General features: G+C 38.5%; 1 protein-coding gene across 10 annotated transcripts in view; it reads left to right on the forward strand.

Moving 5' to 3' along the window:
* Positions 1-15,118, forward strand: part of LOC137102546 (neurexin-3b) — a 268,103-nt gene that overhangs the window by 81,110 nt on the left and 171,875 nt on the right. For all 10 annotated transcript variants that reach the window (XR_010911241.1, XR_010911242.1, XM_067482174.1 and 7 more), the window contains 2 exons: positions 1,868-2,306; positions 4,844-5,227. Coding sequence is in view for 8 of the 10 variants with exons in the window: in XM_067482174.1 (XP_067338275.1) it covers positions 1,868-2,306; positions 4,844-5,227 (823 nt within the window). In the remaining 2 variants the exon portion in view is untranslated. The remainder of the gene's footprint in view (positions 1-1,867; positions 2,307-4,843; positions 5,228-15,118) is intronic.

A 15,118-nucleotide genomic window follows, 5' to 3' on the forward strand; every position in this document is an offset into this window, starting at 1 on the left:
AAGACTCCATCCAATCTTTTATGTTTTATGCTGTTATCAGCACTACAACATTAAAATTCAGTGTAAAATAATGAGGGTATGTTGACAATTCACATATATAGAACATTGCAAATCTGTTGTTGATTGATGTTGATACTGAAAATATCATCAAATCTAAACATTTCACAGTAATACATCCAGTTTATCTGAATATAGTTTTACTTATTGAAGCCACGAGCCTTTGCTGCATAAGATTGCTTTTACTTTCTTCAACATAACTCTTCATGTTTTGATCATATCCTGAGCAGCTTCAGGACAAAGGAATGACTTTGCTGCTAAACCTAATGGTGAACAACTACAGTTAACCTGCATTGTTGGGTTGGTTCCTGAATTTCCACATTACTATATTATCTGTTTCCACCTTTTGGGATAGATTTTGTTTCTTATGAAAATGGAAATTTGTGATTTTAACCATGTTATAAGCAAATTCATACTAACATTTGATTTCACAAAGATTATGTCATAATTATAAAGGATGACAGATTCAGCAATTTTTTTCATGCAATTATACTTCATACAATTATGCTACAAGCTGCTTAGCTTTACTATATTTCAAAGAAACCAGCTTAATATATATTGTGTGCTGCCGTAAAGCAAATGCGAAGCCTGACAGAATGTGTAGTACAGAGTGTATTTATTTTTTTCTCCTGTTGAGACGATTATGTGTGGTTGTTACCTGCATTAGGAGCAACATTGCTGTGTTTGTGTGAGGACATACACAGAGACACCACCTGGTATGTAGTTTTTATGTTGGAGTGGACAAGGGTCAGAATGGGAGAACTCGGTGCTGATTGACAGGTGTGAGAACACACGGTGCATTAGAGCGTGCTTCATATAGGGCCCATGCTGACCCCCATCCAGCACAACACCAGGTGGCTGATCGATGTACAGAAAGCACATTTTGGAAGCCGGTAACACAAACTTTGCTTGCAGCATTTACTCTCAGACATCTTTTCCTCTCTATTTGCTTTCTTTTTTCTTTCTATTTTGCTGCCCTTATCCCCACTAGCTTGTCTGTCTCTCTCCCACTACCCTCCCCCATCAGTCCTCCTTAGCTCTCGGGTCACCTGTGTTGATTTACTGTCAAATCTTTCAGGATTATCAGTAATCCCACAGCAGTAAAATCTGTTTGCTGACAGCTGTGCTCCCTTTAACACTATTCCTGTTTCCTGTACATCCACTGCCCAATATACCAGAAAAGGCCTGCCTTCCTTCCCAGAAAAAAAAAAGAGGGGTGGGGGGGGGAAACACATTAATTTTCCGCTTCAATAGAATCCAACTGACAATATTCCGCTCTCTTTTTCTGGGGAATTTTGTTGTATTTGACTATAATGTAGAGCTGATTACTACTGTTAGGGATTATGGGGTTGCTGTGAATTTTGTAAAATAAATAGGCATGATATTGGGTTTATTCTTGTGGCGTCACAGGACTTCCCATGTGGTTTCACCCTTAATTCACAAGAATTGCACTTTCTTAATATTAGTAGAGATGACTTACTAATAATTTAACCATCGAGTGTTCAATCAAAAGAAAAGCCGGGCACGGATTTGTGGGCAATCTCTGTTTCATTCAGGATAAATTGCAGTTGAAATAGAAGATGACTAAGAAGCAAATTGGGCAGAAGATATTAGTTTTATTGATCCAGTTGTCATCAAACTGACAAAGGGTAATATTACTAGAGTTTGGTGCTATAATATTAAAGTGCAATTCATTTACAAATAAATACATCTTTTTTAATGAAGAAAAAAGGAATCAAAGACATGACGGTTAACATCACCTTCGGCTCAAAGTTGTCCAGTTTCTATAACTTCTTAATTTCTTTGTCAGGTGGTATACAAGAACAATGACATCCGTCTTGAGCTGTCTCGCCTCGCTCGCATAGTGGACCCCAAGATGAAACTCCAGGGTGATGTGGTGTTCAAATGTGAAAGTGTTCCCACCCTTGACCCCATCAACTTTGAGACCCCTGATTCCTACCTAGCCTTGCCAAAATGGAACACGAAACGTGTGGGCTCTATCTCCTTTGACTTTCGCACCTCCGAACCCAATGGTCTCATACTCTTCACTCATGGTAAGCCCCAGGACCGACGGGACGCAAAGGGCCAAAAGAACAACAAAGTGGATTTTTTTGCTGTGGAGCTGCTGGATGGAGGGCTGTACCTGCTCTTGGATATGGGCTCTGGCACTATAAAGGTCAAGGCTACGCAGGCTAAGGTCAATGATGGCGTCTGGCACCACGTGGACATCCAGAGAGACGGTCGCTCAGGTAGGGATGGGAGTGAGGGAGTTTTGTTTTCTTTTCTTTTTTTTTATTAAAATATTTTGATAGTACAATCAAAAATGTTTCTGTGAACATAATTATTATCAACTTGATGCTTTGGAAAATACACTGAGGTCTCATTATGTTAGTATCGCTCTTTCACACACACAGTCAAGAATGGCTTCAATCATAAAACTGAACTCCTGGCTCAATTGAAAATAGGTTGCCTTTGGCTATAAAGTATATACATTTATATGCAGAGATGACAAGGTAAATGACAAACTGCTAAGGAAAACAGTTATCACACAGCAAGAAATAAAGGTATTCAACCAAGCAGTATATCTTAAATTACTGAGAAAAGAATGACTGTTATTTTCTGCAAGATTGCTCCAGGAACTACTGGATATTAGTTTGTAGGGACGGCGCATCATCATTTATTATTCCAAATGTGATGCCTGCATTTTGGGCAATACGTAAAACCAAAGAACCACATTATTACAGCCATTAATTTAATAATTATGTTTTACAGTTTGCTAGTGGTAATATCGTAACGTGTCAAAAAAATAACAAATGCTTGTCCTCAATGTCCGTCACTACTATATTTCAAAGTGATGTTTTGAAATAACTATTATTCTGAAGTAGAAATCATCAAACACAAGTTAAAATTCTAGACTGATAATTTTTTTTAACCGTATTAGCACTATTGATCTATTAATCCACAACTCAAATAACTCAACAACTATTGGATAGCTTGCCATTAAAGAATAATTTCGGTAATTGTCTAAATTAAACGTATTTTTAACAATACAGAAACTAATCAACAACGAACTGCCTCTACTCACAGGTAATGTTGTCTGCAGTCTGGATAAAATAATAACGCATCAACCTGACATATTTCAAATTATAATTGTAAGTAAATACAATAATTAGTGTAAGATAGACCCACAGGAGCTGCCACAGTGAAACTACTCCAGCTGTAAGACTCAAACTTGTAATCGTGTTACTGCTTGTTCTAGCATTTTTCCAGTATCACAACTACAAGGTGATGTAAACCTCCTCAATATATTAATTTCAGGAATGATTTGTTGCCGGCATGAAGTCGTACCTCTACCTAGATAACTACGACCTGTTTCCTCTTGATTTCTTCCATTTTTATGTCCTCTGACCTCAAAACATTGCCAAATAAACACAAAGTATTAGAAGAAGATTATATTAGTAAAACTTCTGTTGCCTTGAGCTTCAAACCAAACACAATCTCTGCATTACGTGGGATCCTCTAGAGGACTCTGGTGTGTTAGTCGGCGCTACAGCCTGTGTTATATATCAGGTTGGAACAGCCAATTTAGCCGTGTGTCAGAGCTCGCTGCTTTGATTAATCACCGGCACAGCTCCCAGTGTGATAGCAGACTAGAAAGTGGGATTTTCTTGGGGAAAAAGAGGAATGAGACAGATATATGGATACCAGACTGAGAGATGGTTAAAAACGGGCATAATCACACTTGTGACTTGAGTGAAATGTTAATAGGAGTTAGAAGTAAATTAAATTTCTTGTCCACAAAGAGCTCTAGCTCCTCTGACTGCAAGTAAAATGACCAAGTAACACGTGAGATCTTATTTTATACAGTTTCCATGTCTCTGCATTACTTGACCTTAGTAAGAGCTGATAAAGAAGAGCACTTATAATATAGAGAAACAATCTGATTCAACCCCTTTTTCTTTTTTCCGAAATGAACTATTTAAGATCTGATTTGTAAATATTAGGCCTCATTACATACATTTTGTATAGTAGTAATGTTTCCTTATTTTAAGTATTTTAACTGTCAAACCAGCATCAATGTCAACATTTGACATTGTGTGAGGGCATTTGTTTGAGGTCTGGGGTTCTATGGAAGTTAAAGAAAAAATAAACATGTAGTTTTACTGTATTTTAGGCTCTTTGTACTGATTTAAAATAAACACTGTGACCTTGGACCTTGGCCAGTTGAATTGGTATTTTGTTGGATGTCAGCTTATTATTTTCCCTGACTTTTTTGTCCCTCTTGTGACTCAAATGGGGTTACCCTGAAGGGAGTTTTGCAAAGTCAGTAATTAGTGCAGTTTTAGCTGACAAATATGAGTTTGCACCTCAGACCACATGTTAGCACACACACAGGCATGTTGTACTATTTTTGTCAGTCCCTGCTGCTTTCTGTGTACCTCCTCCACTTTCTTGGAGCTTCTGATTCATGAACTACCAAAAGTTGTCATTTTCAGCCCTGTCTTTACTTTGATGAACAAAAATTGGGCCGTCACTTTCCAACAAATGTCAGTGGAACGCTTGTTATTTCGGGAATTGAGCAGATTCAAGTGTTGTTTTCTGGCACCGAGCAAAATACAGCCGATCACATAACAAGTAAAACATGACACGCAATTTTAAAAAAAAACTGACAAGTGACATTATCTATTTTTCACTGTATATTCTAAAGGGTAGATTACATGACCTGTACGTTTTTGCAGTGTATAGTGTTTGTCCAGGATAAATTAATGGCTTTCTCTTTTGCCAGGCATCATCTCAGTAAACAGTCGTCGGACTCCATTCACAGCCAGCGGGGAAAATGAGATCTTGGACCTGGAGGGGGACCTTTATCTAGGTGGTCTGCCTGATAACAGAGTGGGTTTGGTTCTCCCCACTGAGCTCTGGACCGCTATGCTCAACTACGGCTATGTGGGCTGTGTGCGGGATTTGTTCATCGACGGACGCAGCAAGGACATCCGGCAAATAGCTCAGTCACAGAATGTGACCGGCATCAACCCTTCGTGTACAAAGACAACAGGGAAACAATGCGACAGTAATCCCTGCAAGAACAATGGGGCGTGTAAAGAAGGATGGAACCGCTTCATCTGCGACTGTATCGGTACTGGCTTCTGGGATACTACCTGTGAGAGAGGTGAGATTTCTTTACAGTCAGTTGGTTTCTCTGCTGTGGGGAGTCGGTTTTCTCTTTGGTAGTGATACATTTTACGTTTAATTAGCTTCATCGTAAGGTCTTTTGATTTGTTAGAAAAGACTTACAGGGTATAAAGGGTACGACAGCTGTTTACCATTGTCCGTTTACTATGGAGTAGTGTTCAAACAATGTATGCTTAGGTTAAAAGAGGCACATTTGAAGAAGTATGAGTATTATGAAGTTCTGCTTTCATAAATATAGTTATTTTGGAGAGCTGTCACGTAGCCACAATTTGCTAATAATAGCTCCTCTAAGGAAGTTGACAGTACACTCTTTTAGCAGACAGCCTGACGGTTTGGGACACTTCCTCACAATATTTATGGAAGCTTTAGTGAAAGATTTAATAGGATTCCAGTTTTCTGCCAATTGGATTTGGAAAAGTGGGGCCTTTCTTTGCCGGAGAATGTTCTAGATTGAAATTGAACTTCTTTCTGCTGGAGAAATGGGCTCCCCTTGTTGTGGTTTTAAGAGCTTGGACGCATTACGTTTTTATGAGACTGCAGAGATAGAAACACTACAAGCTGTGGGAGAGTATGTTATCGGACCATTGTTCAGATTGTTCTGGACTTTTTCAAATATTTTGCACAGATTTTCAAAGGTCATGAGAGGGCTTTAAGTACTTTCCTAAGAACATGAGGGATGTAAAGAAATGTACTTGTAGAAGAAATAATGAGTATCTAGAGAGCAGGTTGTCACAACCAGAAGTAAATGTGATGGTAGGATGCCAGTGAACGTACTGTATCTGTTGTTAATGATTAAAGAAAGCCAAAGCATTTTAGATCGAGCCACACAAATCTTATAGACTATCATATGGATATTACGGGAATCATAAATTAGCTGTTGAAATTCAGTAGACGTAGGACATTGAGACACATGCTCAGTTGAAGTGAATTTTAAAACCTTTCCTGTACCGTTTGAGAGCTGGCTGTCTGAACAAGTTAAGCTGACTGATGTTGGTTCTACACAAAAGGGGGAATATGCAGCTGTGATGACGGCAGTATACTCGGTAGAAAAACCTTCAAACACAGCCAGTTTACCCCAATGATTCCACCCACAGGAAGAAAACATTAAGTCACATGGCCCTAATGACCCATTCAGTCACACTCGCTCCTTCTTCCACTCCTGTTCTGTTGTGCTCCCTCCCACACACCTGTCTCTGAGTGGTCATATCTCTGCATTCAGTGAGGGCTGGCGCAGCTAGGCGATAACCCACGGGACTAGCAGTCTGCCCTTCAGTCCTAGAGCTGTAGAACAAAGTTGCAGTCTGTTCAGGAGTTGATTTTTACTTTGCACAGCTAGACTTGAGGTGTGATCAAATGTGCTGATGGTGCTAATGCTAATGAATTCATTCTTGGTTCAAATACAATGTGCACTCCTCCAGTTTAGCTGTTTGCAGTGATGTTACTAAACATTGAGGTATTTCTGCAAATAGAAACATCCAAACATACAGTGTAGTCAATAATAAATTGACTTTTAAACAGTTGTTAAGAGAAAGACAGAATAAACAATGACACACTGGCTTCTATTATTATTATTTTACATTTTGTAGGTGGTTAACTGATCAATGTATTCAGCATTAAAATTGGGATTCGATCTATTTGTATGACATCTCAATGTCATGTCTTTTAATAGTATTAGGGTGTGTGAGGGCATTTCCTTTTCCATTTTTTGGTCATCTATTCTCTGCCATTTCTGATTGTTGGGTCTCTGTTGTTGGACTTAACAGCCTTTCCTCTTTCATCCATTCATCAGTAATTCCTCTGTTGTGCACTGGATCCTCTCAGCCAGAGGTATCAGTGCAAAAGCACAGCAGCTCGATGCCAACATGATTTCAGATTGCTGAATTTCAGACTTTCTTTCGTTCAGTGTGGCTGCCTCTCCTTTGGACGACTCTCATCTCAGGCTGCTTGTGTGAGCGCTCTTTTTTTCTTTGTTCATCACCCAAAGCGTGTGACCAACAGGTAAAGGGATGGAGAGAAGACTGGGCAGTAAATTGCTCGAATTGGTACTCTCTCGCCACTTCCACAGTTAAGACAGATGTCAGTAACAATACAAAGACTGCTTTATATTACCCTGTCTTCACCACACCATCAGTTGTAAAAAAAAGATTTCACCTAACTGTAAGATGACCTATTCTTTTTTGCTAGACAACACACACTGCCAACAGACTCTCATCTGCAATCTGCACACGGGTAGTCGGAGTCTAATAAAACAGGAAAGAAAACATCCTCTACAAATGCAAACTAAATTTACGTGTGTCTTGGCCTCTATATTATCAAAAAATAGCTTGTTACTGTTTTTACACAGTAGAATTTCTAAAGCTAAATCTTCCTTACTTAGAAAACAGTAGCTCTTCAAAAAAAAAAAAAAGAAATTGCTTTGATTTGAAATGTTGGGCTTGAAATGATGTGGTATTTTCTTTATTTCAAAATGAATGTGCAAGACTTTGGAACGAATGAAATTGTGTTAGCCATGCTAGTAGAAGAGTTTTTCTTTTTCTTCCATGCTTTTAGGCAGCCCCTGGAGCTCCCTGGTGACAATATCAAACAACCACTGAAATTTATTCACACATCCCGCTTGCTATTGATCTCAAGTACTCTATATGGTACAACAGAGAATTGTGCTTGTATGATGAGACAAAGGGTGGAATGATAGAGATCATTGTTTTCCCATGGAGTGTAACAAAGGTTAGACATTTACATTACAATGACTGGCCTTTGCTTGTGACTTTCAGCTGGAAAACAAACTCTTTTGTTTGTCTTGTTGAAATCAGCCTATACTTAAAAAATATATTATTAAATTCAAATATGTTTCCTTGGAACACTTATTTGTCACACTGTGCTTTGTACATGTTTGAGTTTGACCAGCTTTAGGTACTAATACTATTATAACATGACATCGGTGTAAGGTTTTACATTTGGGGCTTTTTGAGAGGTTGTAGATATTCTAATATAAAAAGGACCTCAATTAACTTTGTTTAATGTCTCATTCAACCAATTACTCAATAATGGACATTTTTAAATCAACTTTCTACCAATATACTGTTAGATTTCTTTATGACCATCACAGTCTGCTAAATCAGGTCTGTGTTGTCATAATTATAGGGAGGCCAATAGATTAAGCTAAACAAAGTCAGCTGACTCTGTCCAGGCTGTAGTGCGCCTTAAACAACACACCCTTCTAATGCCTGACATTTTAAATTCATGCTAACAATATGCCCGCAGAAGTCCCACATCATAGTTGGTTTAATAAAATAAAGTTTACTGGCCTATAACTCTCATCGCTCGTCTGTTGGATGCTATATTCTTCTATGTGGAATTGTATTTGACTAATGGAACATAACAATATAGCTTCCTGTGTAACACTGTTACAGTGTTTAGAACTGTAGAAAACCTAGACCATATGCAGGTAGTTTTGGCACATTTGGCACTGATGATATTTTTGGAATTCAAATAATGGAATCATCAGAAGTGAAAGCCTCAAGATGATTTTGTCAGACTTGTATTGAACAGAGTCCCCAACTCTGTGTAATTTCTTCTCTTCCACTGGAAGCTAAAAAAGCTAGCAATTACGTTGCTCTGTTTACCAGACTGAAGTGCAACCTGACAGATATTTTAGCCTTTTTGAGGAGATCAAAGATCGTACCAGGCAACAACTAACAGACAACAGCTTCCCTTTCTGCTCTCTGTCTTCCTGTTATCTGTGCCAGCCTTAGTATACACATGATTTCTGTCTTGTATCTTACTTTTTTTTTTTGCCATATGTCTCTTTTTTTATTCTCTGTCTTCAAAATTTATCTCTTTTTTTTGCTTTCTGAATCTCCTGTTTATCCCTCCTCCTCTCTTTCACACACCCACACACACTCGCAAGCTGCCTGCGTTTGGCATGTCTTCTTTAACCCAGTCCATAAGATGCGACAGCACCTGTGATCAGAGGTCTACCGTGGTATCACAAAAACAGATGTCGTGTCAGCATGGAAGCCAGCCGCTGTGTGTGTGTGTATCTGTGTACATGCGCACATATTAAATATGACTATAGAAAGCAATGGAAGAAATTGTTTCTGTCGGGCACAGTGCACGTTTGCACCCATTTACATCATTAAGAATGCCTTTTTTTTGACTGCCAGTGTGTGTGTGTGTGTGTGTGTGTGTGTATGTGTATGTGTGTCTTTGTACCAGCAAAGCAGTGCCAATGTCCCATGCAGGTGTGTGATACCAGGGTCCTGGCCCTGATAGACCCCCTCTCGTCTGGGTTGTGACCGGGAGCATAGCCCTGCCAAAACCCATCTGCCTGTGATCTGAATTCAAATAGGGCAGCTTGGCTCGGTGCAGCCCCAACAGATACACATGGCAGAGAGAAAAGAGAAGCTGCTTGCCTAAAATACAACATAGTGTATTAATATAGTTTGAGGGAACTAGCTCACTCCTGCCCTTAGAATGATTAGGTTGTGGAGCAGATGTGTTATTTCTTTGTTTTGTCATCAGTTTTTATTGCCTCTTGCCGTGCCATCTTTAATCATTTGCTACAGTGTGAAAAATTTTATTTTCGTAACTTAACACTCCCTCCGACATGATTTCGATTGGGTGGATTTAGGCGTGTAGGTTTAGTTCAGTGTAGTACTGGAAAAAGCGATGCTAAAAAATGGTTTTCTTCTCAAATAGCCTGCAGTCAGATCCAGAGAAAGCAAGGAGAAAGGAAATCATTACTCTGCTGTAATGATAATGTTTTAAGGTGGGCTTTGTCCTCTCTCTCATCTTTGGGAGGCAGCTCGAGGCTCTATTCTTTTTTTTTTTTGATTGGTAAATTCCTTTGCATGAAACGGTTACCCAAACGTTATTCCTCACAAGGAAGACTAGAGTACAACTGATTATTCAGGGCTTATTTGGGTCTAACATGTAAGAGGTGACATTAATTCAGAACTACAGGGAGATGCATTTGATGTCATCCGCTGAGTTTGCAATAAGAAGACCAATATGGTCTTAGGCCTTGGTTCAGCAAGCGGGTCATTCAAAGAGTCAGTCAGCAACTGAAGCTTTGTAAACTGTGTGTGTGGATCCATTTGCGTGGGTGTGGGGGCTTTTAGGGAGCCGGGGTGTTGCTGACAGTCGCGTGTTGCAGAATGCTGTGCAGCTGATAAAGTAGCCCAGTTAATCAGGTAAATAGGCCTGTAATAAAGTGTGTTTGTCTGACGGTGTGCCAGCCCAGCGCCAAGAGATCCCACTGAGACTCTCCTCTTTCTGTCTTTCTGCTGCATCTACAAACACTCACACAGATACAATCGAACTCAGATACACAGTCAAGAACACACACACACATACACACACACACACCAATCCACTGGAGACAGATTGGATTGTGTCTAATGCATATTGCATTTTCCCTGACAAGATGCCACCACCCACATACAGTAAGTGCCTGTGTTTTCCCTACTGTCAGTAGAGAGAAGCAGTGATGGCTCCGGGCCTGAGCTGATGGCTGGAAGTGTGTCTGCTGAAGATCTGTGCTGACATCACTCATTATGGTGCTGGCTTCCTCTTGTTTTCACCAACCATTCATTGATTGAAATTGGTCATGGTCCTCATGTTAGCATTTAGGTATGTTTTAGTTTCATTTTGTTGTCATCGCATTTCTTGACTAAGTCATACATCACACCTTAATCGCATCAATCTCATTGGATCTCAAAAATATAGAAACACTGGAACCCAGAAGTTGCAATTACCTGCTCAGTGGCAGTGGAAATGATAGGTTGCCACATGGCTTTTACAGTTTAATCATAGGTTGTAACTGCAGTACTGAGATCGGATGACATTGATGCTTGCCACCTTCATACAGTACATCGACTCTTGTAACCTGGACATAATATTCCTTTGCTTTGCCTCCAAGTTGTTCTCTTCTAAAAGGTACATCAATAAAATGTTTTATTTTGCAGATGAGTATGTCTAATGGCAGATACTGTTGAATTTTCCCAATATGATAGATAAGAGGAAAAAATAGATTTTTTTTAAGAGTGGATTTTTTTTAAGACCCCTAAAATTACCCCAGGATGATGATACTAAAACATTAAGAGCACCTTATTATTTCCAGTATCACATTTATATGTTTTTATTCACTTTTAAATATTATATATGGCGTTGCTCACAGTGACAGGTATATTCTTAAAAGGGTGACTATATAAGCTGCTTGCTGGTTACCAGGGTGATTACTGTACAGAGGTTGTATGCTTCAGTCAACCTGCTCTTGCAGATGACTCTTGATGATGTCACCTGGAGAAGTTTTTCCAATAGAAGCAGGATGATATTTTAATATCTGGAATGCAGAGGAATGTTCAATACATTCATTTACTCCCCTAATTAGAACCATAAGAAACAAGTTAAAAATAACTGAAGTTACACATGACTTTCACATGATTAAAACCTATAAGGAAGTTATAAAAATAAAAATTCAGCAATACTGCATGAAAAATACCCAGTTCTATGGGCTCATCTACTGTACCATCTCTCCACCCAGTTTGATAATATAATAATTTTTATGACAAGCTTCAGTATTTAGATGAGCTTTGTTCCTTAGATTCTAATTTAATAATTTAAATGCTTGTCTAAATGTCTTTTTAAAAAAACGTGCTCTTTGTGAAAGTCTTCTTTACTCATTACCCTGTGCATAAGCTGCCTTTGTGCGAAAAATCTCTTATGATTAGGTATCATTTATCACCACAGATGCTTTTGATTCCAGGTGTCAAAACAGAGTTGTGTGCATATGCAGGTATCTTTTCCAGCACATGCTAAATGTAAATCCTTTTCAAAAAATTATATTTCATCCATGCATGATTTTCAACAGCCACTGTGTGAAGACATTTTAAACTAAACAAAAGGAACAATGCAAGAGTCAGAGCCTCAATCCACTGATTAAAACCAACACATTTTGGAATCTATAATTTTCAGATTGCTGCAGTCCTTGATTAGACCCTGTCTATCTAGTAAACACATGTTTCATCCTACTTTAGGTTGTACAGGCTTTTCTATGCATCCATAGTACCCTCATACATCAAACCTCAATCACATCAATCTCATTGGTTCTCAAAAATATAGAAACACTGGAACGCAGAAGTTGCAATTACCTGCTCATTTTGTTCAATGTTCATTCACAGTGGCAGTGGAAATAATAGGTTGCCACATGGCTTTTACCGTTTTTCAGACTTTAGACAGCTTCACTTGTGCCACAAGAGACATCATACAGTTATTTTCAAAAGAGGTACTGTACTGTAGTATATCTGTTATTACAGTTTTATTAGAGCCATTATAAGTCATGTTTAATACTCTGGCAGTTGCCTGCTCATTTTCACCTTTTTGTGTCCCATCTATCCATTCATCCATCCTATTTTTATTAATTCACTTTAAGGGAAAGGGCTGACACATATCACCCATTTAGCCCTGACCTGACAATGTGTGTCAGCCATGGTTAGACGGCACTTGAGAGCCAGTAGTGCTTTCTGAAAAACTGAGAAATAAGAGATTGTTTGTGGCTCTGTCTCCAAGGTCATATATGTTCTTGGCCCTACACAGCTTCCATATAACCTTTGACAATTTAGTTTGAATAAAAGTACATCACTTCAAGGTTGATAACTGCAGCTGTCTGAGTATGTGCTGCTCAGCCACTCACCATTCAGGACGATTTCATATTTTTTTATATGTATTTTTCTTTTTTTTCTTTCTTTTTTTTACAGCTTAGGTGTTGGCATTTGGAGAAAGTCATTATCGCTAAGCGAGATAGAATAAGTTGTACAACTGGAGCCTTCCAGATCCTTTTTCCACTGTTATCATAAAGTAAATAGATATGCACCCAGAGAAGTAAGGGTGAAGAATCCTTTAGAAGCTGAAGAATCATGATTAGGCATTTAGCACTGCCCTGCCTTTAGCTCTGTCATTTGAGGTGAAAGTAGTTTAAGCGTCCATTTCACTCACTACCAGATGAATTTGTATAAAACAAGACTTTTGTATTTGTGATTCTGTCTTTTGTGTTTTTTTTTTTTAAATAAAGAACAAAAGTTTAGGGAAATCCAGCACACATGCACCTACCCTTTCTTCGCCCTCTGTTCTGTAACGCCCTTTCACCTCCGTCTTCTCCCAGCCACAGCTCTCACTGTAAACTGGTGATAAGCACCTTTGCCAGGACATTTATCTCACTAGAAAGAGAAAATGACACTTCAAGGTCTGCCCTTACTAACAAGCCAGTGCTCACATACACACAAAAAAGGGGAAGGGGGGGGAGTGTAAAATGCTGAACATATGTGAAAGGTGAAGAAAAGGGAACAAGGTTAAATATACAAAGGAATGAAGGTTTTAAAAAGGGACGGCAAAATTTGAAAGGAGACGGATGAGCGCCAAGAATGGTGGAGCAATCAGCCTCTAATAGCAGGATGTTGGAGCATTGACAGAGAGTCGATGCTCTGCTGTGTCTTTTTACCTTTTATTCTTGTCCTAATCTGTATTATTATTATTATTATTATTATTATTATTGCATTGGGGAAAAAAAATTAATAGATTAAATATTCAATAAATGTGGTCGGTTTTATTTTCATTTTTGATTCACAAAGGTTTAAATGCAAATACAGACTAACAGTAAAGGCTTACTGGCCCTGGACGTGGTAACTGACTCGCATCATTTAGCACATGATGCCTCCGTGGTGCACTGCAGGTGGTAGATTTGAAGCATCAGCATCAGCAGCAGCTGCACCTGCAGTTTCCCATTACAACAAATCTTAGTATATCACACTCACTTTACTTATAATGACATGTAGAGCACTGTTTGCAACGAGCAACACAAAGATAATTCATATTTTACTTCTTCAGCATTTATTTCTGTTACAAGATGAAATGATTTGTGTTGTTTCTCAACACAATAAAACATATTTACTTCTCTGCTGGTGTGCAGCCAACAAGCATTCTGAATGAGTGACAGGCCTGAAGAAAGCACGTAAAATATGTCACCATATATCAAGCGGAATGATAAATAAAATATATTTCCTTATGGGAAAAAGTAATATATTCTTAATCCTTGCATCCAGAAAGGTGCTAGTGGCTACCATGACTTTCTATTCAGGAATTGTTCAACTAAGTTTAGAATAAATGTATCACGGTGCTGTGACACGCTGCTTAAAATGTCTAATACATGCTGAGCCTCTTCAAATAGTAGATTTATTTCACAACGTACACATCTGGTCCTTCCTGTGAGTTGTGTCTGCTCTTACATGCTTGCATTTAGTTTTTTCTTTATCTTGCAGAATATAAATGCAACATACTGTACACATCTAAACGTAATAATTCGAAGCTAACTGCTTTGAATTTGTGCCTTCATGCATAAGTTTGAAGTGTTTTCCAGCCTAGGGAAGCATGCTAAATTAATCCTTTTTCATTTGAAGTTAAACATGCATTTATTGTGATCCATGTACGAAATGCTCAGGCCTGAATTTTTTACAACATATATTAGTCCTAATAGGCAAAAACAGAACCTTTTATTTTCTCCTCATCTCAGCTTTGTTCCATTTGTCATCTAACACTTACAGTATTTCCTTCCCACTATTAAAAAAAACAACTGAAATGGGCAGAATAATGAATTTGGTATGTCTTTTTGTATTATCAAGTAAGCAACATGTTTTCAAATCAAGTTGTGATGCAGGCAGTGATGGAAAGTAACAAAGTACAAATACAACTCCGATTCTAAAAAAAAGTTGGGAAGATGTGAAAACGTAAAGAAAAACAGAATGCAATGATTTGCAAATCTCATCAATCCATATTTTATTCACGTAGAACATAAACAGCAGATCAGTGGTCGAAA

The sequence above is a fragment of the Channa argus genome, chromosome 17, assembly GCF_033026475.1.
Source record: "Channa argus isolate prfri chromosome 17, Channa argus male v1.0, whole genome shotgun sequence".
NCBI lineage: Eukaryota > Metazoa > Chordata > Actinopteri > Anabantiformes > Channidae > Channa > Channa argus.